The sequence below is a fragment of the Mobula birostris genome, chromosome 19 (genome assembly GCF_030028105.1).
Source record: "Mobula birostris isolate sMobBir1 chromosome 19, sMobBir1.hap1, whole genome shotgun sequence".
Taxonomy (NCBI): Eukaryota; Metazoa; Chordata; class Chondrichthyes; order Myliobatiformes; family Myliobatidae; genus Mobula; species Mobula birostris.
The window spans coordinates 1,616,461-1,642,603 of record NC_092388.1 but is presented as its reverse complement, the minus strand read 5'-3'; the positions used below and the strand labels follow the sequence as shown (position 1 = coordinate 1,642,603).

The 26,143-nt window shown below is 47.2% G+C and overlaps 1 protein-coding gene across 1 annotated transcript in view; it reads right to left on the bottom strand.

Moving 5' to 3' along the window:
* Positions 1 to 26,143, bottom strand: part of stk31 (serine/threonine kinase 31) — a 151,605-nt gene that overhangs the window by 106,561 nt on the left and 18,901 nt on the right. The window contains exons 5-6 of the mRNA XM_072282982.1: positions 20,880 to 20,954; positions 11,269 to 11,427 (exon numbers count right to left, since the gene is read on the bottom strand). Coding sequence (XP_072139083.1) covers positions 11,269 to 11,427; positions 20,880 to 20,954 — 234 coding nt within the window. The remainder of the gene's footprint in view (positions 1 to 11,268; positions 11,428 to 20,879; positions 20,955 to 26,143) is intronic.

Sequence of the window (26,143 nt, the reverse complement as noted above, 5' to 3'; positions counted from 1 at the left end):
GATGCTACACCAACCAGACAGTAATGGCTGATGTGAGGATGCTTTCTATAATGGCAATGTGGAGATGAACCAGAATACAGTGACGAATTGCACAGCAATCTCACCGGGTCACCCTGCACATCCCCAGAGGTTATTACACAACTGCAGCAAAAGTTTTCAACTTGCACCTCTGAACATCTTAATCAAGGTGTCAGTAATATTCAGCTTTATATTTCACTGCACTGTGCACATGGACAACAAAAATTCTTTTTGGATCTCCAGTGGTGTGACACAGTAATGTAATGGTTAGCACAACACTTGACAGTCCCAGCAACCCAGGTTCAATTGCCGGCACTGTCCGTAAGGGGTTTGTACATTCTCCCCGTGTTTGTGTGTGTTTCCTCCCAGTGCTCTGGTTTCCTCCCACAGTCCAAAGACATGCTGGTTGGTAGGTTAATTGGTCATTGTAAATTGTCCAGTGATTAGGCCGGGGGATTGCATGGTGACGTGGCCCAAAGGGCCTACTTCACACTATCTCAATAAGCAAAAATAAATCCCAATATTCACCAGTTTAAAACGTTCTGGTCTTGGCTGGATGACATACTTTCTTGTCACAATTTTGCAAACTCATTTCACATACTGGAACTTCATCCTCCTGTCTACATTTCCAAACTAAGCACTCGTCTCAAGTGATTAGGTGCACAAGTAGGTTAATTAACATATGTGTACTGGGCACTTTATTTTGTTTGTTACAGTTTTAAATATTTTGTCGATACTACTTTAAGCTTTTATTGGTGTGAGTTAAATTATTGTTTTCTGGCTAACAATAAATTTGTATGTGTGTTCATACAAGTAACAACCCTACTTTCCCTTAAAGGAACATTCAAACTGTTGTTTTGTATTTACCCGAATCGTGTTTATTTCTTGGAAATGGCCTTCCCATCATTATTCCATGCATTGTAGAGCTATGTTTCTGTTTGCTTGCTAATACAGTACTAGCTAATTCATCACCAGCCTATGGTGAGAGGATTACACTACGTTATCTGCAACAGTGTTGTCTAAACGGAGTTAACTGCCCCGATCAACATCAAGCAGCTGTAGTGAGATTCAGAAACATGTAAGGCCCCCGGCTTCCTGTTTTGACACTTGCAATCAGAGGCTGGACATACAGTACACAAGATGAACACCACAGCCTACGGGCAAAACCACTGAACAACATACAGTCACAGCCCTATGAGGCCACAGAATAGGTCAAAATAGGACAGTTCATGTCATAGAACGTCCACGAATAATTCTTGTAAGAAGCTCTGAGGAAATGGGTGCTGGAATTAACAGGTGAGCATCATGCTTACCACCATTTTAGAAAGCTGAGCCTTCAGACAAAGTCACAACAGCTCTACATGATGTTGTTCCACGATTATATACAAGCATTTGATTCGTTTATCACACACACTTCAGTGAAATGTGTCACTTACATTAACAACCAACACACCCGAAGATGTGCTGGTGGCAGCCAAGTGTTGTCACACATTCCAGCACCAACACAGCATGCCCACAACATTCAACAAAACAACAGAGCACAACAAAATAACTACAAAAAACATAGAAAACCTGCAGCACAATACAGGCCCTTTGGCCCACAAAGCTGTGCCGAACATGTCCCTACCTTAGAAATTACTAGGGTTACCCATAGCCCTCTATTTTTCTAAGCTCCATGTACTGATCCAAAAGTCCCTTAAAAGACCCTATTGTATCCGCCTCCACCACCATTGCCGGCAGCTCATTCCACACACTCACCACTGTCTGAGTAAAAATCTTACCCCTGACATCTCCTCTGTACCTACCCCCCAGCACCTTAAACCTATGCCCTCTTGTGGCAACCATTTCAGCCCTGGGAAAAAGTCTCTGACTATCCACACGATCAATGCCTCTCATCATCTTACGCACCTCTATCAGGTCACCTCTCATCCTCCGTCGCTCCAAGGAGAAAAGGCCGAGTTCACTCAACCTATTCTCATAAGGCATGCTCCCCAATCCAGGCAACATCCCTGTAAATCGCCTCTGCACCCTTTCTATGGTTTCCACATCCTTCCTGTAGTGAGGCGACCAGAACTGAGCACAGTACTCCAAGTGGGGTCTGACCAGGGTCCTATATAGCTGTAACATTACCTCTCAGCTCCTAAATTCAATTTCACGATTGATGAAGGCCAATACACCGTATGCCTTCTTAACCACAGAGTCAACCTGCACAGCTGCTTTGAGCATCCTATGGACTTGGACCCCAAGATTCTTCTGATCCTCCACATTGCCAAGAGTCTTACCATTAATCCTATATTCTGCCATCTGCAATATTGACCTACCAAAATGAACCACTTCACACTTATCTGGGTTGAACTCCATCTGCCACTTCTTAGCCCAGTTTTGTATCCTATCAATATCCCGCTGTAACCTCTGACAGCCCTCCACACTATCCATAATACCCCCAACCTTTGTGTCATCAGCAAATTTACTAACCCATCCCTCCACTTCCTTATCCAGGTCATTTATAAAAATCACGAAGAGTAAGGGTCCCAGAACGGATCCCTGAAGCACACCACTAGTCACCAACCTCCATGCAGAATATGACCCGTCTACAACCACTCTTTGCCTTCTGTGGGCAAGCCAGTTCTGGATCCACAAAGCAATGTCTTCTTGGATCCCATGCCTCCTTACTTTCTCAATAAGCCTTGCATGGGGTACCTTAACAAATGCCTTGCTGAAATCCATATACACTACATCTACTGCTCTACCTTCAACATGTTTAGTCACATCCTCAAAAAAATTCAATTAGGCTCGTAAGGCATGACCTGCCTTTGACAAAGCCATGCTGACTATTCCTAATCATGTTATACCTCTCCAAATGTTCATAAATCCTGCCTCTCAGGACCTTCTCCATCAACTTAACAACCACTGAAGTAAGACTCACTGGTCTATAATTTCCTGGGCTATCTCTACTCCCTTTCTTGAATAAGGGAACAACATCCACAACCCTCCAATCTTCCGGGACCTCTCCCGTCCCCACTGATGATGCAAAGATCATCACCAGAGGCTCAGCAATCTCCTCTCTCGCCTCCCACACTAGCCTGGGGTACATCTCATCCAGTCCCAGCGACTTATCCAACTTGATGCTTTCCAAAAGCTCCAGCACATCCTCTTTCTTAATATCTACATGCTCAAGCTTTTCAGTCTGCTGCAAGTCATCACTACAATCACCAAGATCCTTTTCCATAGCGAATACTGAAATAAAGTATTCATTAAGTACCCCGGTTATTTCCTCCAGTTCCATCAACACACATCAAAGTTGCTGGTGAACGCAGCAGGCCAGGCAGCATCTGTATGAAGAGGTGCAGTCGACGTTTCAGGCCGAGATCTTTCATCAGGACTAACTGAAGGAAGAGTGAGTAAGGGATTTGAAAGTTGGAAGGGGAGGGGGAGATCCAAAATGATAGGAGAAGACAGGAGGGGGAGGGATAGAGCCAAGAGCTGGACAGGTGATAGGCAAAAGGGGATACGAGAGGATCATGGGACAGGAGATCCGGGAAGAAAGACAAGGATGGGCGGGGGGACCCAGAGGATGGGCAAGAGGTATATTCAGAGGGACAGAGGGAAAAAAAGGAGAGTGAGAGAAAGAATGTGTGCATAAAAATAAGTAACAGATGGGGTACGAGGGGGAGGTGGGGCCTTAGCAGAAGTTAGAGAAGTCGATGTTCATGCCATCAGGTTGGAGGCTACCCAGACAGAATATAAGGTGTTGTTCCTCCAACCTGAGTGTGGCTTCACCTTTACAGTAGAGGAGGCCGTGGATAGACATGTCAGAATGGGAATGGGATGTGGAATTAAAATGTGTGGCCACTGGGAGATCCTGCCTTCTCTGGCGGACAGAGCGTAGGTGTTCAGCAAAGCGGTCTCCCAGTCTGCGTCGGGTCTCGCCAATATATAAAAGGCCACATCGGGAGCACCGGACGCAGTATATCACCCCAGTCGACTCACAGGTGAAGTGTTGCCTCACCTGGAAGGACTGTTTGGGGCCCTGAATGGTGGTAAGGGAGGAAGTGTAAGGGCATGTGTAGCACTTGTTCCGCTTACACGGATAAGTGCCAGGAGGGAGATCAATGGGGAGGGATGGGGGGGACGAATGGACAAGGGAGTTGCGTAGGGAGTGATCCCTGCGGAATGCAGAGGGGGGGGGGAGGGAAAGATGTGCTTAGTGGTGGGATCCCGTTGGAGGTGGCGGAAGTTACAGAGAATAATATGTTGGACCCGGAGGCTGGTGGGGTGGTAGGTGAGGACCAGGGAAACCCTATTCCTAGTGGGGTGGCGGGAGGATGGAGTGAGAGCAGATGTACGTGAAATGGGGGAGATGTGTTTAAGAGCAGAGTTGATAGTGGAGGAAGGGACCCCCTTCCTTTAAAAAAGGAGGACATCTCCCTCGTCCTAGAATGAAAAGCCTCATCCTGAGAGCAGATGCGGCGGAGACGGAGGAATTGCGAGAAGGGGATGGCGTTTTTGCAAGAGACAGGGTGAGAAGAGGAATAGTCCAGATAGCTGTGAGAGTCAGTAGGCTTATAGTAGACATCAGTGGATAAGCTGTCTCCAGAGACAGAGACAGAAAGAATTAGAAAGGGGAGGGAGGTGTCGGAAATGGACCAGGTAAACTTGAGGGCAGGGTGAAAGTTGGAGGCAAAGTTAATAAAGTCAACGAGTTCTGCATGCGTGCAGGAAGCAGCGCCAATGCAGTCATCGATGTAGCGATGTAACGAGGGAGATGTCTTCCTTTTTTAAAGAAAGGGGCTTCCCTTCCTCCACTATCAACTCTGCTCTTAAACGCATCTCCCCCATTTCACGCACATCTGTTCTCACTCCATCCTCCCGCCACCCCACTAGGAATAGTGTCCCCCTGGTCCTCACCTACCACCCCACCAGCCTCCGAGTCCAACATATTATTCTCCGTAACTTCCGCCACCTCCAACGGGATCCCACCACTAAGCACATCTTTCCCTCCCCCTCCCCTGCATTCCGCAGGGATTGCTCCCTACTCAACTCCCTTGACCATTCGTCCCCCCCATCCCTCCCCACTGATCTCCCTCCTGGCACTTATCCGTGTAAGTGGAACAAGTGCTACACATGCCCCTACACTTCCTCCCTTACCACCATTCAGGGCCCCAAACAGTCCTTCCAGGTGAGGCAACACTTCACCTGTGAGTCGACTGGGGTGATATACTGCGTCCGGTGCTCCCGATGTGGCCTTTTATATATTGGCGAGACCCGACGCAGACTGGGAGACCGCTTTGCTGAACACCTACGCTCTGTCGCCAGAGAAAGCAGGATCTCCCAGTGGCCACACATTTTAATTCCACATCCCATTCTGACATGTCTATCCACGGCCTCCTCTACTGTAAAGATGAAGCCACACTCAGGTTGGAGGAACAACACCTTATATTCCGTCTGGTAGCCTCCAACCTGATGGCGTGAACATCGACTTCTCTAACTTCCGCTAAGGCCCCACCTCCCCCTTGTACCCCATCTGTTACTTATTTTTATGCACACATTCTTTCCCTCACTCTCCTTTTTCTCCCTCTGTCCCTCTGAATATACCTCTTGCCCATCCTCTGGGTCCCCCCGCCCATCCTTGTCTTTCTTCCCGGATCTCCTGTCCCATGATCCTCTCGTATCCCCTTTTGCTCTTGGCTCTATCCCTCCCCCTCCTGTCTTCTCCTATCATTTTGGATCTCCCCCTCCCCCTCCAACTTTCAAATCCCTTACTCACTCTTCCTTCAGTTAGTCCTGACAAAGGGTCTCGGCCTGAAATGTCGACCGCACCTCTTCCTACAGATGCTGCCTGGCCTGCTGCGTTCACCAGCATCTTTGATGTGTGTTGCTTGAATTTCCAGCATCTGCAGAATTCCTGTTGTCCTCCAGTTCCATACACATTTTCCCACTGTCACACTTGATAGGTCCTATTCTTTCACGTCTTATCTTCTTGCTCTTCGCATACTTGTAGAATGCCTTGGGGTTTTCCTTAATCCTGCCTGCCAAGGCCTTCTAATGGCCCCTTCTGGCTCTCCTAATTTCATTCTTAAACTCCTTCCTGTTAGCCTTATAATCTTCTAGATCTCTAACGTTACCTAGCTCTCTGAACCTTCTGTAAGCTTTTCTTTTCTTCCTGACTAGATTTACTACGGCCTTTGTACACCACGGTTTTGTAACCTACCATAATTTCCCTGTCTCATTGGAACGTACCTATGCAGAACTCCACACAAATATCCCTTCAACATTTCTTCTGTACCTTTCCCTGAGAACATCTGTTCCCAATTTATGCTTCCAAGTTCCTGCCTGACAGCCTCATAATTCCCCTTACTCCAATTAAATGCTTTTCTAACTTGTCTGTTCCTATTTCTCTCCAATGTTATTGTAAAGGAGATAGAATTATGATCACCATCTCCAAAATGCTCTCCCACTGAGAGATCTGACACCTGACCAGTTTCATTTCCCAATACCAAATCAAAATCTCCTCTTGTAGGCTTATCTACATATTGTGTCAAGAAACCTTCCTGAACACACCTAACAAACTCCATCCCATCTAAACACCTCAATCTAGGGAGATGCCAATCGATATTTGGGAAATTAAAATCTCCCACCATGACAACTCTGTTATTATTACACCTTTCCAGGATCTGTTTCCCTATCTGCTCCTCGATATCCCTGTTACTATTGGGCGGCCTATAAAAAACACCCAGTAATGTTATTGATCCCTTCTTGTTCCTAACCTCCACCCACAGAGACTCTGTAGACAACCCCTCCATGACGTCCACCTTTTCTGCAGCCTTGACACTATCTCTGATCAACAGTGCCACGCCCCCACCTCTTTTGCTTCCCTGCCTGTCCTTTCTGAAACATTTAAAACCCGGCACTTGAAGTAATCATTCCTGTCCCTGAGCCATCCAAGTCTCTGTAATGGCCACCACATCATATCTCCAAGTACTGATCCACGCTCTAAGCTCATCCGCTTTGTTCACAATATAGACACATCTCAAACTGTCTGTCTGAACGCGTCCCTTCTCTATTACCTGCCTATCCTCCCTCACACACTGTCTACAAGCTTTCTCTATTTGTGGCCAACCGCCTCTTCCGCAGTCTCTTCAGTTCGGTTCCCACCCCCCAACAATTTGAGTTTAAACTCTCCCCAGCAGTCAGATTGGAAAAGCTTTTACCTGGCCTAATCCACTTAGACCAGACTGGATTTGTTCAACAAAGACAAATACAGGACAACATAAGGAGAACTCTACACATACTAGAACAGGTTACTAAGAACGGGACAGAGACAATGGTAGTGGGATTAGACACTGAGAAAGCTTATGATTCAGTTAGTTGGGCATTCCTATACAGGGTGTTAGGAAGATACAGCTTTCAAGAAAAGTTTATTAAAGTAATCCAGACTTTATATGATAGCCCTACAGCTCAAATTAAGATAAATAGGGACCTCTCTGACTCCTTTATTTTAGAGAGAGGCAGGAGACAGGGATGCCCAATTTCTCCTCTCCTTTTTGCACTATACATTCAACCGCTTACCCAACTAATAAGACACAGCGAAATTGTAAAAAGTATCAAGGTGGCAGGGATTGAACAGAAAGTGGCGTTATTCACAGATGATGTTTTAGTCTATCTGAGTGAACCAGAAAAATCATTTATAGGATTGTTTACACTGTTGGATGACTTTGGGAAAATATCAGGTTATAAAATAAATGTAAAGAAAACGCAGGTCATGTCCCTAAATTATACACCATCCAAAAAATTTCAGGATACATATGATCTTAAGTGGGAAGCTAAATCATTAAAATATTTAGGAATAACCCTGCCGAAGGATCTTTCAACGCTGTCACAGGTAAATTATGGGCCATTAATTTCAGAGATAAAAGCAGATGTGCACAGATGGAATCTTATCCCCTTTTTAAGTTTAAATTCAAGGATAAATACCATAAAAATGAATATTCTCCCTTGGTTACTCTATCTTTTCCGGACTTTACCTGTGGAGGTGGATGATAATCAATTCAGGGAATGGGACAAATGGATTTCCCGCTTTATCTGGCAAGGAAAGAAACCTAGAATTCAATACGACACCTTCCAGTTAGGGAAGGAAGGAGGAGGTATGGTACTTCCTAGCTTGAGAAATTATTTTCATGCTTCACAATAACCTCTCTGTTATATTGGTGTAATAGGGAATATAAGGCTAGATGGAAGGAAACAGAATTTGGATTGATTGACAGTTTTCCTCTACAGGCCTCAATAGCTGACAAAGGATTGATGGCCCAATTGGAAAAGTTTAAAAACAGCTGGATAAGTCTTATATTAAAAGTATGGCAGAAGGTGGTTAATTCATGTGGAATCAATAACATGTTAAAACTTTTCAGATGGTGTGCATATGATACCGAATTCCTTACCAACAGAGGAGATAAAAGATTTGAACTATGGATAAAGAAAGGTCTTACAACCTACCTCTCATTTATAGATAAAAGAGTATTACAAAGTTTCCAATTCCTGCAGATCAAACATGGCCCAGAACACAATGACTTTTTTTTTAGGTACCTTCAAGTACGAAACTATGTTAACCAGAGTTGTAGATATACAGACTTATCAACAGTAGAATTAGAATTTTTCAAGATTCTGAATTCAGCTACAGTTCAATACCAAGTAAATCAGTTTCTTGATTATACAATGCACACTCCCATACTAAAAATGTAAACACACTGTATATTAAACAGAAGTGGGAGAAAGAAGCGGGGTTGGTACTTTCAGAGGAGGCTTGGGGGAAAATCTGCAGCTTTCAGTGGTCTTCGACTAATTCTTTGACTTGGAGAGAACACTGTTGGAAAAATATTGTAAGATACTTCAAGACCCCATATCAGGAAAAATATAAAGACACAAACGTGAGGGGTTGGAGAAGGTGCGGCTCCAAGGAGGCAAATCATTTCCATATTTTCTGGGATTGCCCTAAATTAAGTTTATATTGGAAAGGTATTCATAGAACATTAGTTAAGGTACTTAAGACCCAGATACCTCTGAACTTTGAGACGCTCTATTTGGGGCATGTTTTGTTTCTTGAACAGAAGGAAGATATAAAGTTGCTGCAGGCCCTTTTAGCGGCAAGTAAGAAATCAATCACTAGAAAGTGGCTAAATCCAATACCACTAGAAGATTGGCACGAAATTATCTTGGCAATATTTAAAATGGAAAAGATGACTTACTCTCTGAAAATTCAACAAGAAAAATGTTATCAAATTTGGAATAAATGGATTGAATACATAACCCCAAAGTGAGCAGACTTTAGATGACTTTCCTAATGATTTATACTGCTCTTCTCATCAACACAGTAATATTGCTACTGTAAGCACCCCTGGACTAAATGTTTACTGTTTTTGTTTTTTTTTGGAAAATGGAGAATTAACAGAAGTAAAGGAAAAGATTTGGGAAAGGGATAAAAAATGATGAAATTAAGTAAATAAGTACATAGGGATTGGATAATTATGTTTGGGGGTAGGAACAAACATGAACAAATTAGGATATAAACACCTACAATGGTAGTTTACATAGGCTTACATACAACATTTTAGACCAGAAAGAAATGGTCCAGAAGAGATATATAGAAATTATTATTAATCCACTATTATTACTATTTTTCTTAACAACTAATATCATTACTTAGCCTAATAGAGTAGAATTTCAACTGCACATAATTATCTATTTAAGTGTCTAGTTTCTTTTTATATCATCTTAATGTGTACTTAGGATTGTATAAATAATTATACTTTTATATATATATATATATATATATATATATATATAAAAAAAATGGAAAAGGTTATACATGTGACAAAAGTTCATGATACTTCTGAATTCCTTATCCAAATAAAAATAATAAATTTTAAAACAACTCTCCCCAGTAGCCTTAGCAAACCTCCCCGCCAGGATATTGGTCCCCCTGGGATTCAAGTGCAACCTGTCCTTTTTGTACAGGTCACATCTGCCGCAAAAGAGGTCCCAATGATCCAGAAATCTGAATCCCTGCCCCCTGCTCCAATCCCTCAGCCACGCATTTACCCTCCACCTCACTCTATTCCTATACTCACTGTCTCATGGCACAGGCAGTAATCCCGAGATTACTACCCTTGCGGTCCTGCTTCTCAACTTCCTGTAGTCTGTTTTCCGGACCTCTTCCCTTTTCCTACCCATGTCATTGGTACCAATATGTACCATGACCTCTGGCTGTTCTCCCTCCCACTGCAGGATATCTTGGACGCGATCTGAAACATCCTGGACCCAGGCAAGCTACCATCCGCGTTTCTTTCCTGTGTCCACCGAATCGCCTGTCTGACCCCCTAACGATAGAGTCCCCTATCACTACTGCCTTTCTCTTCCTTTCCCTACCCTTCTGAGCCACAGGGCCAGACTCTATAAAACAAGTTCCTTTCCTCCTCCCCCCAACCCCTCTTTCCTAACATAGTTCACAAGTTGCATTCCACCAAAGAAAAGCAGAAAGATTATGGATCAGATTGTACAGGACAAAGTCAGCAATTTCAATGAAACGGAACGCAGAACAGTACAGCACAATGCAAGCCCTTCAGCCCACAGTGTTATGCCAACCTTTTAATCTATTCCAAGGTCAATCTAACCCTTCCCTCCCACATAGCTCTCCGTTTTTATTTCATCCATGTGCCTAACTAACTCCGCCATGGACAGTCCCCAGCCCGGATGCAAGAGGAGGAGGTTGGGCACGGGACTAGCAACCCCATCCCGTAAAAATCCAGAGCTCCAGGAACAGCAACTGAAGCTCCGAAGACCTCATCCCGTGGAGAGGAAGGATCTTTGCCTAGAAGACCTATGAAGTCACGAAGGCAAAAGCCACAGGGCTGATCACCTTACGGCCCGGGACAAAGGACAGTGGAGAGCTGCTGTCAGCAGCCTGTGTCTCAGAACCGGGCATGGGTTTAAGATGAAGAAGCTGGGGCTAGTTCGGGGTGAGGGAATCGTGCCACAATGATGAGGCTCTCTTCCTCTGTACTAAATCAAAGCAATAGAACAGCAGTCAGACAGAATGGAAGTCCTTTTGCCTAGTCCCTTCAGCTGAAATAACTCAAGTCCTGCAGATCAAACCTTCTTTACTAGAATTTTTCCCAGGTGTCAAGATGAATCCTATTTAAAAAAATCTGCCTGCAAGCATGTCGTTTCACGAATCCCAAAACTACTTCACATTACCTGGTCAAATTCAGCAACCTCTTGCTTGGGTGGAACCCGAAGGCCCCAAAGCCTGTACTTGCTGGCCAAACCTGGGCGCTGCAAATCTTCTGGCAGTTCAACGACAGACGACTTGTTTAGAGTTTCAGAATTTCCATAATCAACATACGTCATCAGGCACTGAAAAGAAGATCAAATTTTGTGTTTATTTTTGTGAAATGATGCACAAATAATTACATCAGTTGTACAGAAGATGGGACTGCTGAATGAAATTTCCAAACTCATCTGTACTCAACACTGGGCACAATTATCAAAGATGCCCAAGATTAGAGATATCAAGGATATATCAATGTTTCTAAGTGCATTTATTATCAAAGAATGTATAAACTATACAACCTTGAGATTTGTCTGCTTACAGGCAGCCACTAAGCCAGAAACCCAAAAGAACCCAATTAAAAAATAATAAATAAAAGACCAATCCCCGATGAGCAAGAGAAAGGGGGAAAACCAACAAATCCTGCAAACAACAGAAGAAAGCAACAACATTTTAAACCAAAATGAGTCCTGAGATCCAAACCCCAGAGCAGCCCAGAGCCTCGTTATTAGTTCATCATATTAGTGAGCATGAAGCACAGCAGCCGGGACACTCTTCATCGCCTCAACTTCACGGAGAGAGGAGTGATCATTGTTGAGAGCGAGCAAAACTGGCTCTCACGTCCGATCCTGACACCCTGTCTTTCCAATCTATCTGGGCCAGTGTTTAAGTTGTCCAACCAATGTATCATATCTTACATTAGTACCCAGGCACCGCTGGAGCAAAATGCTCCAGGCCTAGACCATGCGCCCAGTGACACACTCCGGGCCCAGATTTTGCCGCCTAGCCCGAAGCTGCTTTAAAACTCTTCAAATTGGCTCGGTGCTCAGATCGATCCAGTCTCGAGCCCAGGTATCGGGTATCAGAACTCCTTAGTCTCTGCTTCTCTCCAAATGGCTCACTCCACGAGTCAAGTCTGCAACACACGAGCAAGGCTCGTTCCCCCAAACACGGCTCACCTTCACTTGCCCCTTCATTGTTTGCAGTGATAATTTACCACAATTTACTTCAGAAAGGATGTTATTAGTAATGTTTTTAGTTGAATTTCTCATTTTTTAACCAGTGAGCTGTTGCACGCATTCAGTAGCGCCATCTTAATCCGGAAGCTTTCCAGTTTATATGTGGTGCTGAGGTGGAAAAGGTTGACAGCTTCCAGTTCCCTGGTGTGAACATCACCAATCGCAAGTTGTAATCTAACCACATAGATGCTATAGCCACTTCTATTTCCTCAAAGTTCAATGGAAATTTATTATCAAACTACATATATGTCACCATAAAACAGGGGTCCCCAACCTTTTTTGCACCACGGACTGGTTTAATATTGACAATATTCTTGCGGACCGGCCGACTGGGGGGGTGGGGATGGTGTTCAAGTAGGGTTAAACTCACCTCAACATGTCTTTTACAGTTAGGGTTGCCAACTTTCTCACTCCCAAATAAGGGACAACGGTAGCAGCCAAATCCCGGGACACTTTACCCCAGGAAAGACTACCATGACCATGAAGCCTTGCACGGGCACCTGTGTGCGCATGTGATGTGAACATGAGCATACGTGCCGATTTTTCTCCCGACAAATCGGTTTTGCCTTCATCTTCCTGACTATACTGTACCTACATTATTTCTACTTTATATAGGCTGCGTATTTATCATATCATTCTTGCTTTTACTATATGTCAGTGTTGTTTATTTTTGGTTTTCTGTGTTATTTGGTATGATTTGTTGGGTTATTTTTTGGATCTGGGAACACTGAAAACTTTTTCCCGTATAAATTAGTGGTAATTGCTTAATTGCTTCTTTGCTTCATGCTATTTCGGCACGAAAGGTTTCATAGGAACGCTCTACCTTAGCGGGGGAAATACGGGACAAGGGCGGTCCCGTATGGGACAAACCAATTTAGCCCAATATACAGGATGTCCCGGCAAATAAGGGAACCCTGTGTTCAAGTTCAACAGTGCGTGACAGGGAATGAGAAAAGGTGCAGCTGACTCATATTGTTTCCTCGCGGCCCGGTAGCACATGCTTTGCGGCCCGGTACTGGTCCACAGCCCGGTGGTTGGGGACCGCTGCCATAAACAACACTCAGATTCTTTTTTTTTGGTGCACATTCACAGTTCTCAGCAGCAGGAAATCGTGTTGAGAACACCTCTCTTTGCCTTATTGCTTCGCTCCCGGTCAGGGTCATTATCGATGATGGTCCATGACTTGAGTGATCATGGTGATGGTAGAGCTGAGGAATTTTGTGGTGACATTTCTTGCTGGCGTTTCCTCTTCTCCATCCGATTCACCCAGGATATGTTGCTCTATCAATTCTCAAAGCCCATTGCTGTTAAAGCTTGTAGTAACTCTTCAACATCTCCATCATTAACATCCTCTATTCCTGCTTCATTGGTCAGTTCAACGATGTTTTCGATCACTAGTTCTGCCTGAACTCCTAGGATGTCATTGCATTCTTCTGGCCAGAGAACATCGAGCACAGAAATCTACAGCACATTACAGGCCCCGCAGCTCACGATGTCGTGCCGACCACGTAAACTACTCAAGAAACTGCTGAGAATTTCCCAACCGCACAGCCCCTATTTTTCTAAGCTACATGCATCTAAGAGTCTCTTAAAAGACCCCATTGTATCCACCTCTACCACCGTCAATAGCTAAGCATTCCACACACCCACCACAGAGAAAAACTTACCTCTGACATCCCCCCTGTACCTACTTCCAAACCACCTAAAATATGCTCCCTCACGTTGGCCATTTCAGTCCTGGGAAAAAACCTCTGACTATCCACACGATCAATGCTTCTCATCATCTTATACACCTCTACCAGGTCACCTCTCATCCTTCGTCGCTCCCAGGAGAAAAGGCCAAGTTCAGTCAACCTATTCTCACAAGGCATGCTCCCCAATCCAGGCAACATCCTTGTAAATCTCCTCTGCACACTTTCTATAGTTTCCACATCCTTCCCGTAATGAGGTGACCAAAACTGAACACATACCCCAAGTGGGGTCGAAGGTCTTGTCTAGCTGTACCATGACCTCACGGCTCTTGAACTCAATCCCACAGTTGACGAATGCCAACACACTATACGCCTTCTTAACAACACTGCCAGCCAATGCAGCAGCTTTGAGTGTCCTATCGACACGGACCCCAAGATCCCTCTGATCCTCCACACCAAGAGTCTTATCATTAATATTATATTCCATCTTCAAATTTGAACTACCAAAATGAACTACTTCACACTTATCTGGGTTGAACTCCATCTGCCACTTCTCAGCCCAGTTCTACATCCTATTGATGTCCTGTTGTAACCTCCGACAACGGGAGGTTGTCCTCCCCCCTCCAGACTATCCACAACACCCCCAACCTTTGTGTCATCAGCAAACTTACTAACCAACCCTTCTACTTCCTCATCCAGGTCACTTATATTTATTTTTTAAAAATCACAAAGAGGAGGGGTCCCAGAACAGATCCCTGTGGAACACCACTGGTCACTGACCTCCATGCAGAAAATGAACTATTACAACCACTCTTTGCCTTCTGTGGGCAAGCCAATTCTGGATCCACAAAGCAAGGTCTCCTTTGATCCCATGCCTCATTACTTTCTGAATGAGCCTTACCTGGGAAACATTATCAAATATCTTAATGAAATCCATATACTCTAAATCCACTATTCTACATTCAATGTGTTGTGTTACGTCCTCAATCAGGCTCGTTGACATGACCTGCCCTTGACAAAGCCAAGCTGAATATCCCTAATCAGTTTATGTCTCTCCAAATGTTCATAAATCCTGCCTTTCAAGATCTTATCCAAAAACTTACCCACCACTGAATTAAGACTCACTGGTCTTATAATTTCCTGGGTCATCTCTACTCCCTTTCTTGAACAAGGGAACAACATCCGCAACCCTCCAACTTTCCGGAACCTCTTCCGTTCCTATTGATGATGCAAAGATCATCGCCAGAGGCTCAGCACTCTCCTTCCTCACCTCCTACAGCAGCCTGGGATACATCTCGTCCAGTCCCAACAACTTATCTAACTTAATGCTTTTCAAAAGCTCTAGCACATCCTCTTGCTTAATGTCTATATGCTCAAGCATTTCAGTACGCTGTAAATCATCTCCACAACTGCCAAGGTCTTTTTCCCCAGTGAATACTGAAGCAAAGTATTCATTAAGTACCTCCATGACCTCCTCCCACTCCATGCACACGTTTCCACTATCGTATCTGACTGGTCCTATTCTCACACGGCTCATCCTCTTGCTCTTCACATACTTGCAGAATGCCTTGGGGTTTCCTTAATCCTGCTCACCAAGGCCTGCTCTAATTTTCTAGAGCTCTAACAGTACCTAGTTTCTTGAACCTTTCATAAGCTTTTCTTTTCTTCTCTTCTTAACTAGATTTTCTACATCCTTTGTACACCATGGTTGTTTAACCCTACCATCCTTTCCCTGCCTCAATGGAAGACAGCTACAGGTTCTTCCACACTCTGTGCATGCTATGGAGGTCACTGCACAGTATAAATCTATCAAACAAACCTCTGCTACCTGTGCATGTTACCAACATATCATTATCAGCTTTCTTCTGCCTCCCTACTTTCTTAGAGTGGAGTGATACTTGCAATTTTCCACGCTACCTCCTTCAGAACCCTAGGGTGCAGTTCACCTGGTCAGGGTGACTAACATACACTTCGGTCAGTCAGCTTTTTGAGCAGCTTCTCCCTTGTAATAGTAACTTTGTTCACTTCCCTTCCCTCACTCCCTTCAACATCTGGCACACTGCCAGAGTCTTCCACAGTGAGGACGGATGCAAAATGCTCATTTAGTTCATCTGCCATCTCCTTGTCCCCCGTTATTATTTCTCCGGCCTCATTTTCTAGCGGTCCTCTATCCACTCCCATCTCTCTTTTTTTTTTATACTTAAAAGTGTTTACTATTCACTTTGATATTGTTTGTTTGCTTGCTTTCCCATTTCATCTTTTCCTTTCCAATGATTCTTTTAGTTGCTCTCTGTAGGGTTTTAAAAACTTCCCAATCCTCTGTCTTCCCACTAATTTTTGCTTTGTTGAATGCCCTTTCTTTTGCTTTTACAATAGCTTTGACTTCCCTTGTCAGCCATGGTTGTACTATTTTGCTTTTTTAAGTATTTCTTTGTTTTTGGAATATGTCTAATCTGCACCCTCCTCATTTTTCCCAGAAACTCGCGCCATTGCTGCTCTGCTGTCATCTCTCCCAGCATCTCCTTCCAATTTACTTTGGCCAACTCCTCTCTCATACCACTGTAATTTCCTTTACTCCACTGAAGTACTACTACGTCAGACTTTACTTTCTCCCTATCAGACTTCAAGTTGAACTCAATCATATTGTGGCCACTGACACCTAAGGGTTCTTTTACCTTAAGCTCCCTAATCGTCTCTGGTTCATTACATAACACCCAATCCAGTAGAACTGATCCCCTCGTAGGCTTAATAACAAACTGCTCTAAAAAGCCATATCTTAGGCATTCAAACATACTCTTGAGATCCATTACCAACCCGATTTTCCCCAATCAACCTGCACGTTAAAATCTCCCATGACTACCATAACATTGCCCTTTTGACTCGCCTTTTCTATTTCCTGCCGCAATCTGTGGTCCACCTCCCAGCCACTGTTGGGAGGCTTGTACATAACTGCCATCAGGGTCCTCTTACCCTTGCAGTTTCTTAACTCAGTCCACGAGGACTCAACATCGTCCGATCCTAAGTCACAGGCAGAACCACGCCACCTCCTCTGCCTACCTTCCTATCCCTCCAATATAACGTGTAACCTTGGTCATTCAGCTCCCAACTACAACCATCCTTCACCCACAATTCAGTGATGGCCACACATCATACCTGAAATAATGCAACAAGATCATCCACCTTATTTCTTAAACTCTGTGCACTTTGAATACTGCATTTCCTACCCTTTTTGATTCTGCATCCCTAATGCACCGCTGGCTGCAACTGTGTCCTATCATCTGCCTGCCCTTCCTGACAGCCCGACTGGATGTTATCTTTGCTTTTTTACCATCCACCCTATCCTGAGTCCCTTCATTCCTAGTCCCATCCCCCTGCCAAATTAGTTTAAACCCTCCTCAACAGCTCTAACAAACCTGCCCTCGAGAATATTTGTCCCCCTCGGGTTCTGGTGCAACCCATCACTTTTGAACAGGTCTTACCTCCCCCAGAAGAGATCCTAATGATCCAAGAACCTAAAGCTCTGACCCCTGAACCAGCTTCTCGGCCACGCATTAACTTACCAAATCACCCTGTTTCTACCCTCACCAGCATCTGGCACAGGCAGCAATCCAGAGATTACTATCCAGGAGGTCCTGCTTCTCAGCTTTCTATCTAGCTCTCTAAATTCTCTTTTCAGGACCTCATTGCTTTTCCTACCCATGTCACTGGTACCAATATGTACCAAGACATCTGGCTGCTCTCCTTCCCTCTCCAAAATGCTGTGGACGTGACCTGAGATATTCCTGACCCTGGCACCTGGGAGGCAACATACCGTCCGGGTGCTCCATTCATGTCCACAGAATCTCCTGTCAGTTCCTCTGATGCTGAGTCCCTTATCACTACTGCTCCCTTCTTCTCTCTCTTTCCCTTCTACACCACAGGTGGATACTCAGTGCCCGTAACCTTGTCTCTGTGGCATTCCTCTGGGAGGTCATCCCCCACAACAGTATCCGAAACAGCATACTTATTATTGAGGGGAATGGCCACAGGGGTACTCTGCGCTAACTGCCTGTTCACATTTCCATTTCTCCTGACAGTCACCCAGCTACTCACCTTCCACAACGGGATGCACTTCATGCAGATGGAGTTCCCTGAGAGACTCTGGGTCATCGAGGACTCCAGTATCTGGCATGAAGGACACACATGGCCATTTACTATACTAAGTACAGAAAGACAGCAAGAAGAAGGAACTTACCCAGAAGCAACGCCTCTTTCGAGGCCAAGCCTCCTTTCAGCCAAAGCCTGACTTTCCTACTCTCACCACTAACCTACTCCCAACAATGGCCACCGCGCTTGTCCCTTCTGTACTTTTATTCAATTCACCGTGCTCTGCTCACGTCACTGACTGGGCCCCCGGAATGTCTGAACGCCTGGAAAGCTCTCCTTTTAAGCAAGCAACGCCGACCTGCCAGAAACCTCATCGTTGCGTTCTGCTCCCGCCGCTGACTGCAACTTCAGAATCATTCAAGCAAAAGGCTCCTTGAATGAGTCCCCCTCATTGATGACAACATTGAGGTCATTGCAGAAGCATTTATCTTGTCTGGGATTTTTTTATAATTTCACATCCATACTAATGCTTTTCCTAGACATCATAGATGTACTACCCTCACTGAAAGTTTTCCAAACATCATGGGTGAAAAGAATGGAATTAATTGGCGAGGGAGCAAGCACACTTCAAGAATCACTTGATTCTATCAAGGTTATGAAGCACTGGAAGATTGAAAGTGTCAGTCCAGTCTTTAAGAAGGGAGAAAGACAAAAGAAAGGCCAGTTAGCCTACCCTCAGTGGTTGGGAAAGTGTTGGAGTCTATTATTAAAGGATGGGGTTTCAGAATACTTAGAGACAGCCTCAAACTTGAGGGGCAACCCTTTAGAACAGAGGCAAGGAGGAATTTTGTTGGCCAGAGAGTAGTAAGTCTGTGGAATGCTCTACCACAGACTGCGGTGGAGGCCAAGTCCGTGTGTATATTTAAGTCCATCTGGCCTAGGTGACTTATCCACCGCAAGTCCTTTCAGTCTGCCCAGCAGCTTGTCCTTTGTAATAGCAATGGCACTCACTCCTGCTCCCTGACACTCACAGACCTGTGGCACACTGCGTCTTCCACAGTGAAGACAGCTGCAAAGTACCCATTAAGTTCATCTGCCAGTTCTTTGTCCCCATTACTACCTCATCAGCACCGTTTTCCAGTGGTCCAATATCAACCCTCACCTTCTTTTTACTCTTTATATAACTGAAAAAGCTTTTGGCATCCTGCTTTATATTACTGGCTAGTCTGCCCTCATATTTCATTTTCTCCCTTCTTAGATTTTATTAAGTTGCCTTTTGTTGGATTTTGAAAGCTTCTTAATCATCCAACTTTCCACACACTTTTGTTACCGTATATGCCCTTCCCTTGGCTTTTATGCAGTCCTTAACTTCCTTTGTCATCGACCGTTGCCTACCCCTGCCATTTGAGAACTTCTTCCCCTGTGGAACACATCTATCCTGCGCCTTGTGAATTATTCCCAGCCATCTCTGCTCTGTCGTCATCTTCATCGGTATCCTCCCCTCTCCTGCCTCTGTAACTCCCTTCATTCTATTGCAATACTGATACATCTGCCTTCAGTTTCTCCCTCTCAAATTGCAATATGAATCCAATCATATTATGATCACTACCTCTTAAGGGTTCCTTTACATTAAGCTGACTTATAAACCCTGGTTATTACACAACACCCAATCAAAGATAGCCTTTCTCCGAGTAGGCTCGAGCACAAGCTGTTCCAAAAAGCCATCTCATAGGCATTCAACAAATACCATCTGTTGCGATCCAACACCAACCTGATTGCCCCAATCCCTTTGCATATTACAAATGTCCTTCCCCCATTACAGTTGTGTCACTACCCTTGCCTTTTCCAGCTCCCTTTGCAATCTCAACCCCACATCTTGGTTACTATTTGGAGGCCTATATATGATTCCTACAATGGTTTTTTTAACCCTTGCAATTCCTTAATTCCTCCCACAAAGATTCAACATTCTCTGACCCTATGTCACCTCTTTCTAAAGATGTAATTCCATCTCTTTATCAACACAGACACACCACCGCCTATGCCCTCCTGCCTGTCCTCTCGATTCAAAGTTTATCCTTTGATGTTAAGCTCCCCGCTATGGCCTCCTTTCAGCCACGACTCAGTGATGTTTTGAAGTTTCGATGTACATGTGACAAATAAATTTCATCAGCTAATCCCCGGAATGAAGTGGTTGAGCAAATACAATTGCAATATTTAAGAGGCATTTGGCTAGGGACATGGAGGACAAAGGCTTAGAGTAAGGCAACTGGTTCTAGCAGGTCAGCATAGATCAGTCAGGCAGAAGGGCCTGTTTCCCTGCCCTATCACTGACTTTTCCCCAGTTCTGGTTTGCAATATTACTTCCAGACATTTTGCTAGATGTAAATAATGGATGAATGCAGGCACGAGGGGGCAGTACTGCCCTGGAGTGCACTGTTATTCATTGTGTAGCCAGCAGTCACAACCACACAGCGTGTTTAACCACATATTATTGCATCCAGCAGGGAGACATTCAACGTTGTTAGACACTTCTTTCTTTTACCTGAATTACCCCATTACATCTGAGAGATCAGATTTTGTTACCTCTCAAGTAAATTCAACTATATTATATATTCGCACACATTACCCCGGAACATTGGAAAGTGAAGGTGTTGTTACCATCCAAACAAATTCAAACATATTACATGATTGCACTAAAACTGACTTGGAAAAAAAACAATAAATATTTTAAATATGCACTACCTTTTCATTTGCCATGACTTTCTTCAGTTTACATCGATACCAACACTGGTCTTCAGTGTATAACCCACCGTAGACCTGTCGGAATAACAACATTTACATTTTCAACCTGTATGACAGAAACATTTAATTCTACATAACACAAAAGCTGCAGACTTCACCCCGTTACCAGCGCAGAACTCCCCCCCACCAATCAGCCAGTCCCCTAATCCGTCCCGCTGCACGCGCACACACCCAATCCGCCAGTCCCCTAATCCGTTCCGCTGTGCGCGCGCACACACCCCCCAATCTGCCAGTCCCCTAATCCGTCCCTCTGCGCGCGCGCACACACCCCCCGAATCTCCTAGTCCCCCCAAACTGCCCCTTCCTGTGCACACAGTCCTCCAATGCAAACATCACCTATCGCCAGCATCCAATCCCCAACGCAGACACCTACCGGTCTCCACCGTCCACACCCCAACGTTGACACCGCCCCGTCTTCGACACCCACTCCCCAACGGATGTCAGTGCGGCTCAGGTGTGTGGAACGACTCGGGCTGAGCTGCTCGTCGGGCCCAGGCCCCGCAGCCTTACCCGAGAGACGAATCCACACAACTTGAGCCGTCTTTCATCAACACCCACAATCCCATTCAGGGATGCAGGCAGGAGGTACCTTTATGGGCTGCTGCTCCACACCCTCCACTTCCTAGCATTTGTCCACCGTCCCGACACGCCATGGCAGTCGGTCTTTCCACCTGGAGGTGAGGGGGGTCCCCAATGGAAGTCCCTCTACAAGGGAGTCCTTCCCATGCACCTTGGGGATCTCGGCTGGAGGGTGCTGCATAAAGCGGTGCCCTGCAATAAGTTCTTTAGTTTGTACACGGATCTCCCAGCCGCGTGTCACTTCTGCGGGCTGGAGGAGACCGTGTACCATATATACGTGGAGTGTGTGAGGTTGCAGCCCCTTTTCGCGTATTTGCGTGGGCTGCTTCTCGCCTTCTGGTTGCATTTCAGTCCCACCCTATTCATATATGGTCATCCAGTAAGGAGGGGGGCACAGAGGGATGAGGATGTCCTTGTCAACTTGCTCCTGGGGCTGGCGAAAATTGCCAGCCGTGGCTCCTGGAAAAGGGTGGCAGGAGGTTCTCCCCGGGCGGACTGCCTGGCTATGTTTAGGGGGTATGTTCGAGCCCGGGTGAACATTGAAAAGGAATACGCACAGTCCACGGCGACCATCGAGATGTTCCGGGACCGTTGGGCTCCGCGGGGTGTAAATGCCATCATTGATGAGGATGGCAATATATTGGTTTAAAATGTGTTGTCTGTTTGTAGTGCAGTAAATGTGTTAGTCACTGGGTTTGTAAATATTGTATAGCACCGACATTTGTAATAAAGAATTTTGTAGGAAAAAAATTAATAAAAAAAGAAAAAAAGAAAAAAAAACTCCCCAACGCAGACACCTACCGGTCTCTGCCGTCCACTCCCCAACGCAGACGCCGTCCCGTCTCCATCCACTACCCAACGCAGACGCCACCCTGTCTCCACCACCCACTCCCCAATGCAGACACTGTCCCGTCTCCTCCATCCACTCCCCAACGCAGACGCCACCGTCTCCACCACCCACTCCCCAATGCAGACACTGTCCCGTCTCCACCATCCACTCCCCAACGCAGACGCCACCCCGTCTCCATCCACTTCCCAATGCAGTCACCATCCTGTCTCCACCATCTACTCCCCAACGCAGACGCCGTCCCATCTCCATCCACTACCCAACGCAGACACCGCCCCGTCTCCACCACCCACTCCCCAACGCAGACACCACCCCATCTCTACCCACTCCACAACGCAGACACTGCCCCGTCTCCATCCACCCCCCAACGCAGACACCGCCCCGTCTCCGCCACCCACTCTCCAATGCAGACACTGTCCCGTCTCCACCATCCACTCCCCAACGCAGACGCCACCCCGTCTCCGTCACCCACTCCCCAACGCCGACACCATCCCGTCTTCGCCGTCCATTCCCCAACACAGACACCGCCCCGTCTCCATCCACTCCCCAATGCAGTCACCATCCTGTCTCCACCATCCACTCCCCAACGCAGACGCCGTCCCGTCTCCATCCACTACCCAACGCAGACACCGCCCCATCTCCACCACCCACTCCCCAACGCAGACACCACCCCATCTCTACCCACTCCACAACGCAGACACCTACTTGTCTCCATCCACTCCCCAACGCAGACACCACCCTGTCTCTACCCACTCCACAACGCAGACACCGCCCCGTCTCCATTCACTCCCCAACGCAGACACCACCCCGTCTCTACCCACTCCACAACACAGACACCGCCCCGTCTCCATCCACTCCCCAATGCAGACACCACCCCGTCTCTGCCACCCACTCCCCAACGCAGACGCCACCCCGTCTCCGTCACCCACTCCCCAACGCCGACACCATCCCGTCTTCGCCGCCCATTCCCCAACGCAGACACCGCCCCGTCTCCATCCATTCCCCAACGCAGTCACCATCCTGTCTCCACTATCCACTACCCAACGCAGACACCGCCCCGTCTCCACCACCCACTCAACGCAGACACCACCCTATCTCTACCCACTCCACAACACAGACACCTACCTGTCTCCATCCACTCCCCAACGCAGACACCACCCCGTCTCTACCCACTCCACAACGCAGACACCGCCCCGTCTCCATCCACTCCCCAACGCAGACACCGCCCCGTCTCCACCACCCACTCCCCAACGCAGACACTGTCCCGTCTCCACCACCCACTCCCCAACGCAAACGCCGCCCCACCTCTGTCACCCACTCCCCAACGCCGACACTATCCCGTCTTCGCCGTCCATTCCCCAACACAGACACCACCCCATCTCTACCCACTCCACAATGCAGACACTACCCCGTCTCTACCCACTCCACAACACAGACACCACCCCATCTCTACCCACTCCACAACGCAGACACCACCCCGTCTCCACCACCCACTCCCCAACGCAGACACCACCCCATCTCTACCCACTCAACAACGCAGACACCGCCCCGTCTCCATCCACTACCCAACGCAGACACCACCCCGTCTCTACCACCCACTCCCCAACGCAGACACCACCCCGTCTCTACCACCCACTCCCCAACGCAGACACCACCCCGTCTCTACCCACTCCACAACGCAGACACCGCCCCGTCTCCATCCACTCCACAACGCAGAAACCGCCCCGTCTCCACCATCCACTCCCCAACGCAGACGCCGCCCCGTCTTCATCACCCACTCCCCAATGGCACAGCTGCTGAGACCCAGTGTGCTCCCGCCATGAAGCTTACCATAGCTAGTCTCAATGTAAACGGCAGCAGGGGTCCTCTTCGCAGGCATAACAATCTCTCAGCCCTCAGGGATGGGCAGTATACGGTGAGTTTCCTGCAGGAAACCCATACCATCCCTGGGGACGAATCTGCTTGGCTCCTGGAGTGGCGGGGCGGGGTCTACATGAGCCACCTCAGCTCCATTTCTAGCGGGGTGGCGATCCTGTTGGCCCCGACCTTCCAGCCAGTAATTGAAAGAGCCCAGGACGTTGTGCCCGGCCGTCTGCTCCACCTGGTTGTGCGTCTGGATGGCGTACCATTGCATTTTATCAATGTGTATGCTCCCAGGCGCGGTGTGATGCAGACGCGCCTATTCTGCCAGCTGTCCACCCTGCTGAGCTCCATCGATCCTGGGGATTGTCATCCTCGGGGGAGATTTCAATTGTACCCTCGAGGCGGAGGACCGTTCGGGCCTCCAACACGACCCAGCATCGGCAAAAAAGTTAAAGGAGCTAGTCGGCTCCTTTGACTTGGTGGACAGCTGGCGGAATCTTCACCCCAACTCTAGCGCCTTCTCGAGAAGGTCTAGAGAAGGAGGTTCCAGGATAGACCGCATTTACATCTCTCGGGCCTACGTCTCCCGCGTGTCGGCATCCTCCATGTGGCCGGTGTCGTGCTCGGATCATCACCTTGTGTGGATGGAATTTATTCCACTACACCCTCGGGTGGGATCCGGGTATTGGCATTTTACCAACCGGCTGCTGGAGGACAGCCGATTCTGGGATTCGTTCCGAGCTTTCTGGGTCTCCTGGAAGGAGAGGCGGAGAGAGTTCTGCTCCCCACGGCTATGGTGGGGTGTGGGCAAAGCCCACATCCGGTTTTTATGTCGAGAGTACACTAGGGGGTCAACAAAGAGGCGGAGATCTGAAGTTGAGCGGCTTGAGAGAGCGTTGCTTGACCTGGAGTCCCGCCTCGGTCCGACCGCTGGAGACCAGCAGCTGTGGCAGGAATACCAGGAGAAGAAGGACGCACTAAGGAACCTGCAGCTTCAGCAGTCCCGAGGTGCGTACGTGAGGTCACGGATCCAAATGCTGCAGGATTTGGACCGTGGCTCACCCTTCTTCTACTCGTTGGAAAGGTGGCGGGGAGTTCAAAAGCAGCTAGTGGAGCTGCTGGCTGCCGATGGCTCCTCCATCACGGACTCTGATGGAATTAACAACGAGGTCCGTTCATTCTATTGGTCCTTATTCTCGCCTGATCCGTCAAATGCGGAGGCGTGTAATGAGGTCTGGAAGGATTTGCCCAAGGTCAGCCCAGAGGACGCAGTGCGTCTGAATGCCCCCCTGACTCGGGAGGAGCTGTCCACTGCCCTTCGGCAACTCCGGAGGGGCAAGTCCCCTGGTTTGGATGGACTGAGTGTTGAGTTTTATCAGGCTTTTTGGGATGTCCTGGGGGATGATTACAGCCTTGTCCTAGGGGAGAGCCTAGCCACCGGAGAAATGCCCCTCTCATGGCGAAGAGCTGTTGTGGTACTACTGCCCAAGAAAGGAGACCTCCGCCTGCTAAAGAACTGGCGGCCGGTCTCCCTCTTGTGCGCGGACTACAAGATCTTCGCTCGGGCAATGGCCAACCGTCTGGGTTCGGTAATTGGACAGGTGCTCCATCCTGACCAATCTTACACAGTCCCGGGCCGCTCCATCCAGGACAATGTCCACCTAGTACGGGACCTGATCCACCTACTCCAGGAGACTGGGACCCTGGCAGCGTTTCTTTCTCTTGACCAGGAGAAGGCTTTTGACCGAGTGGACCACAGTTTCCTGGTGGGCACCCTGCAGGCTTTTGGGCTCGAACCACACTTTGTGGCCCGAGTTCGGCTCCTGTACTCTGCCGCAGAGTGCCTAGTTAAGATTAACGGATCATTGACAGGACCTATCCACTTCCGAAGAGGAGTGCGTCAAGGGTGCCCCAT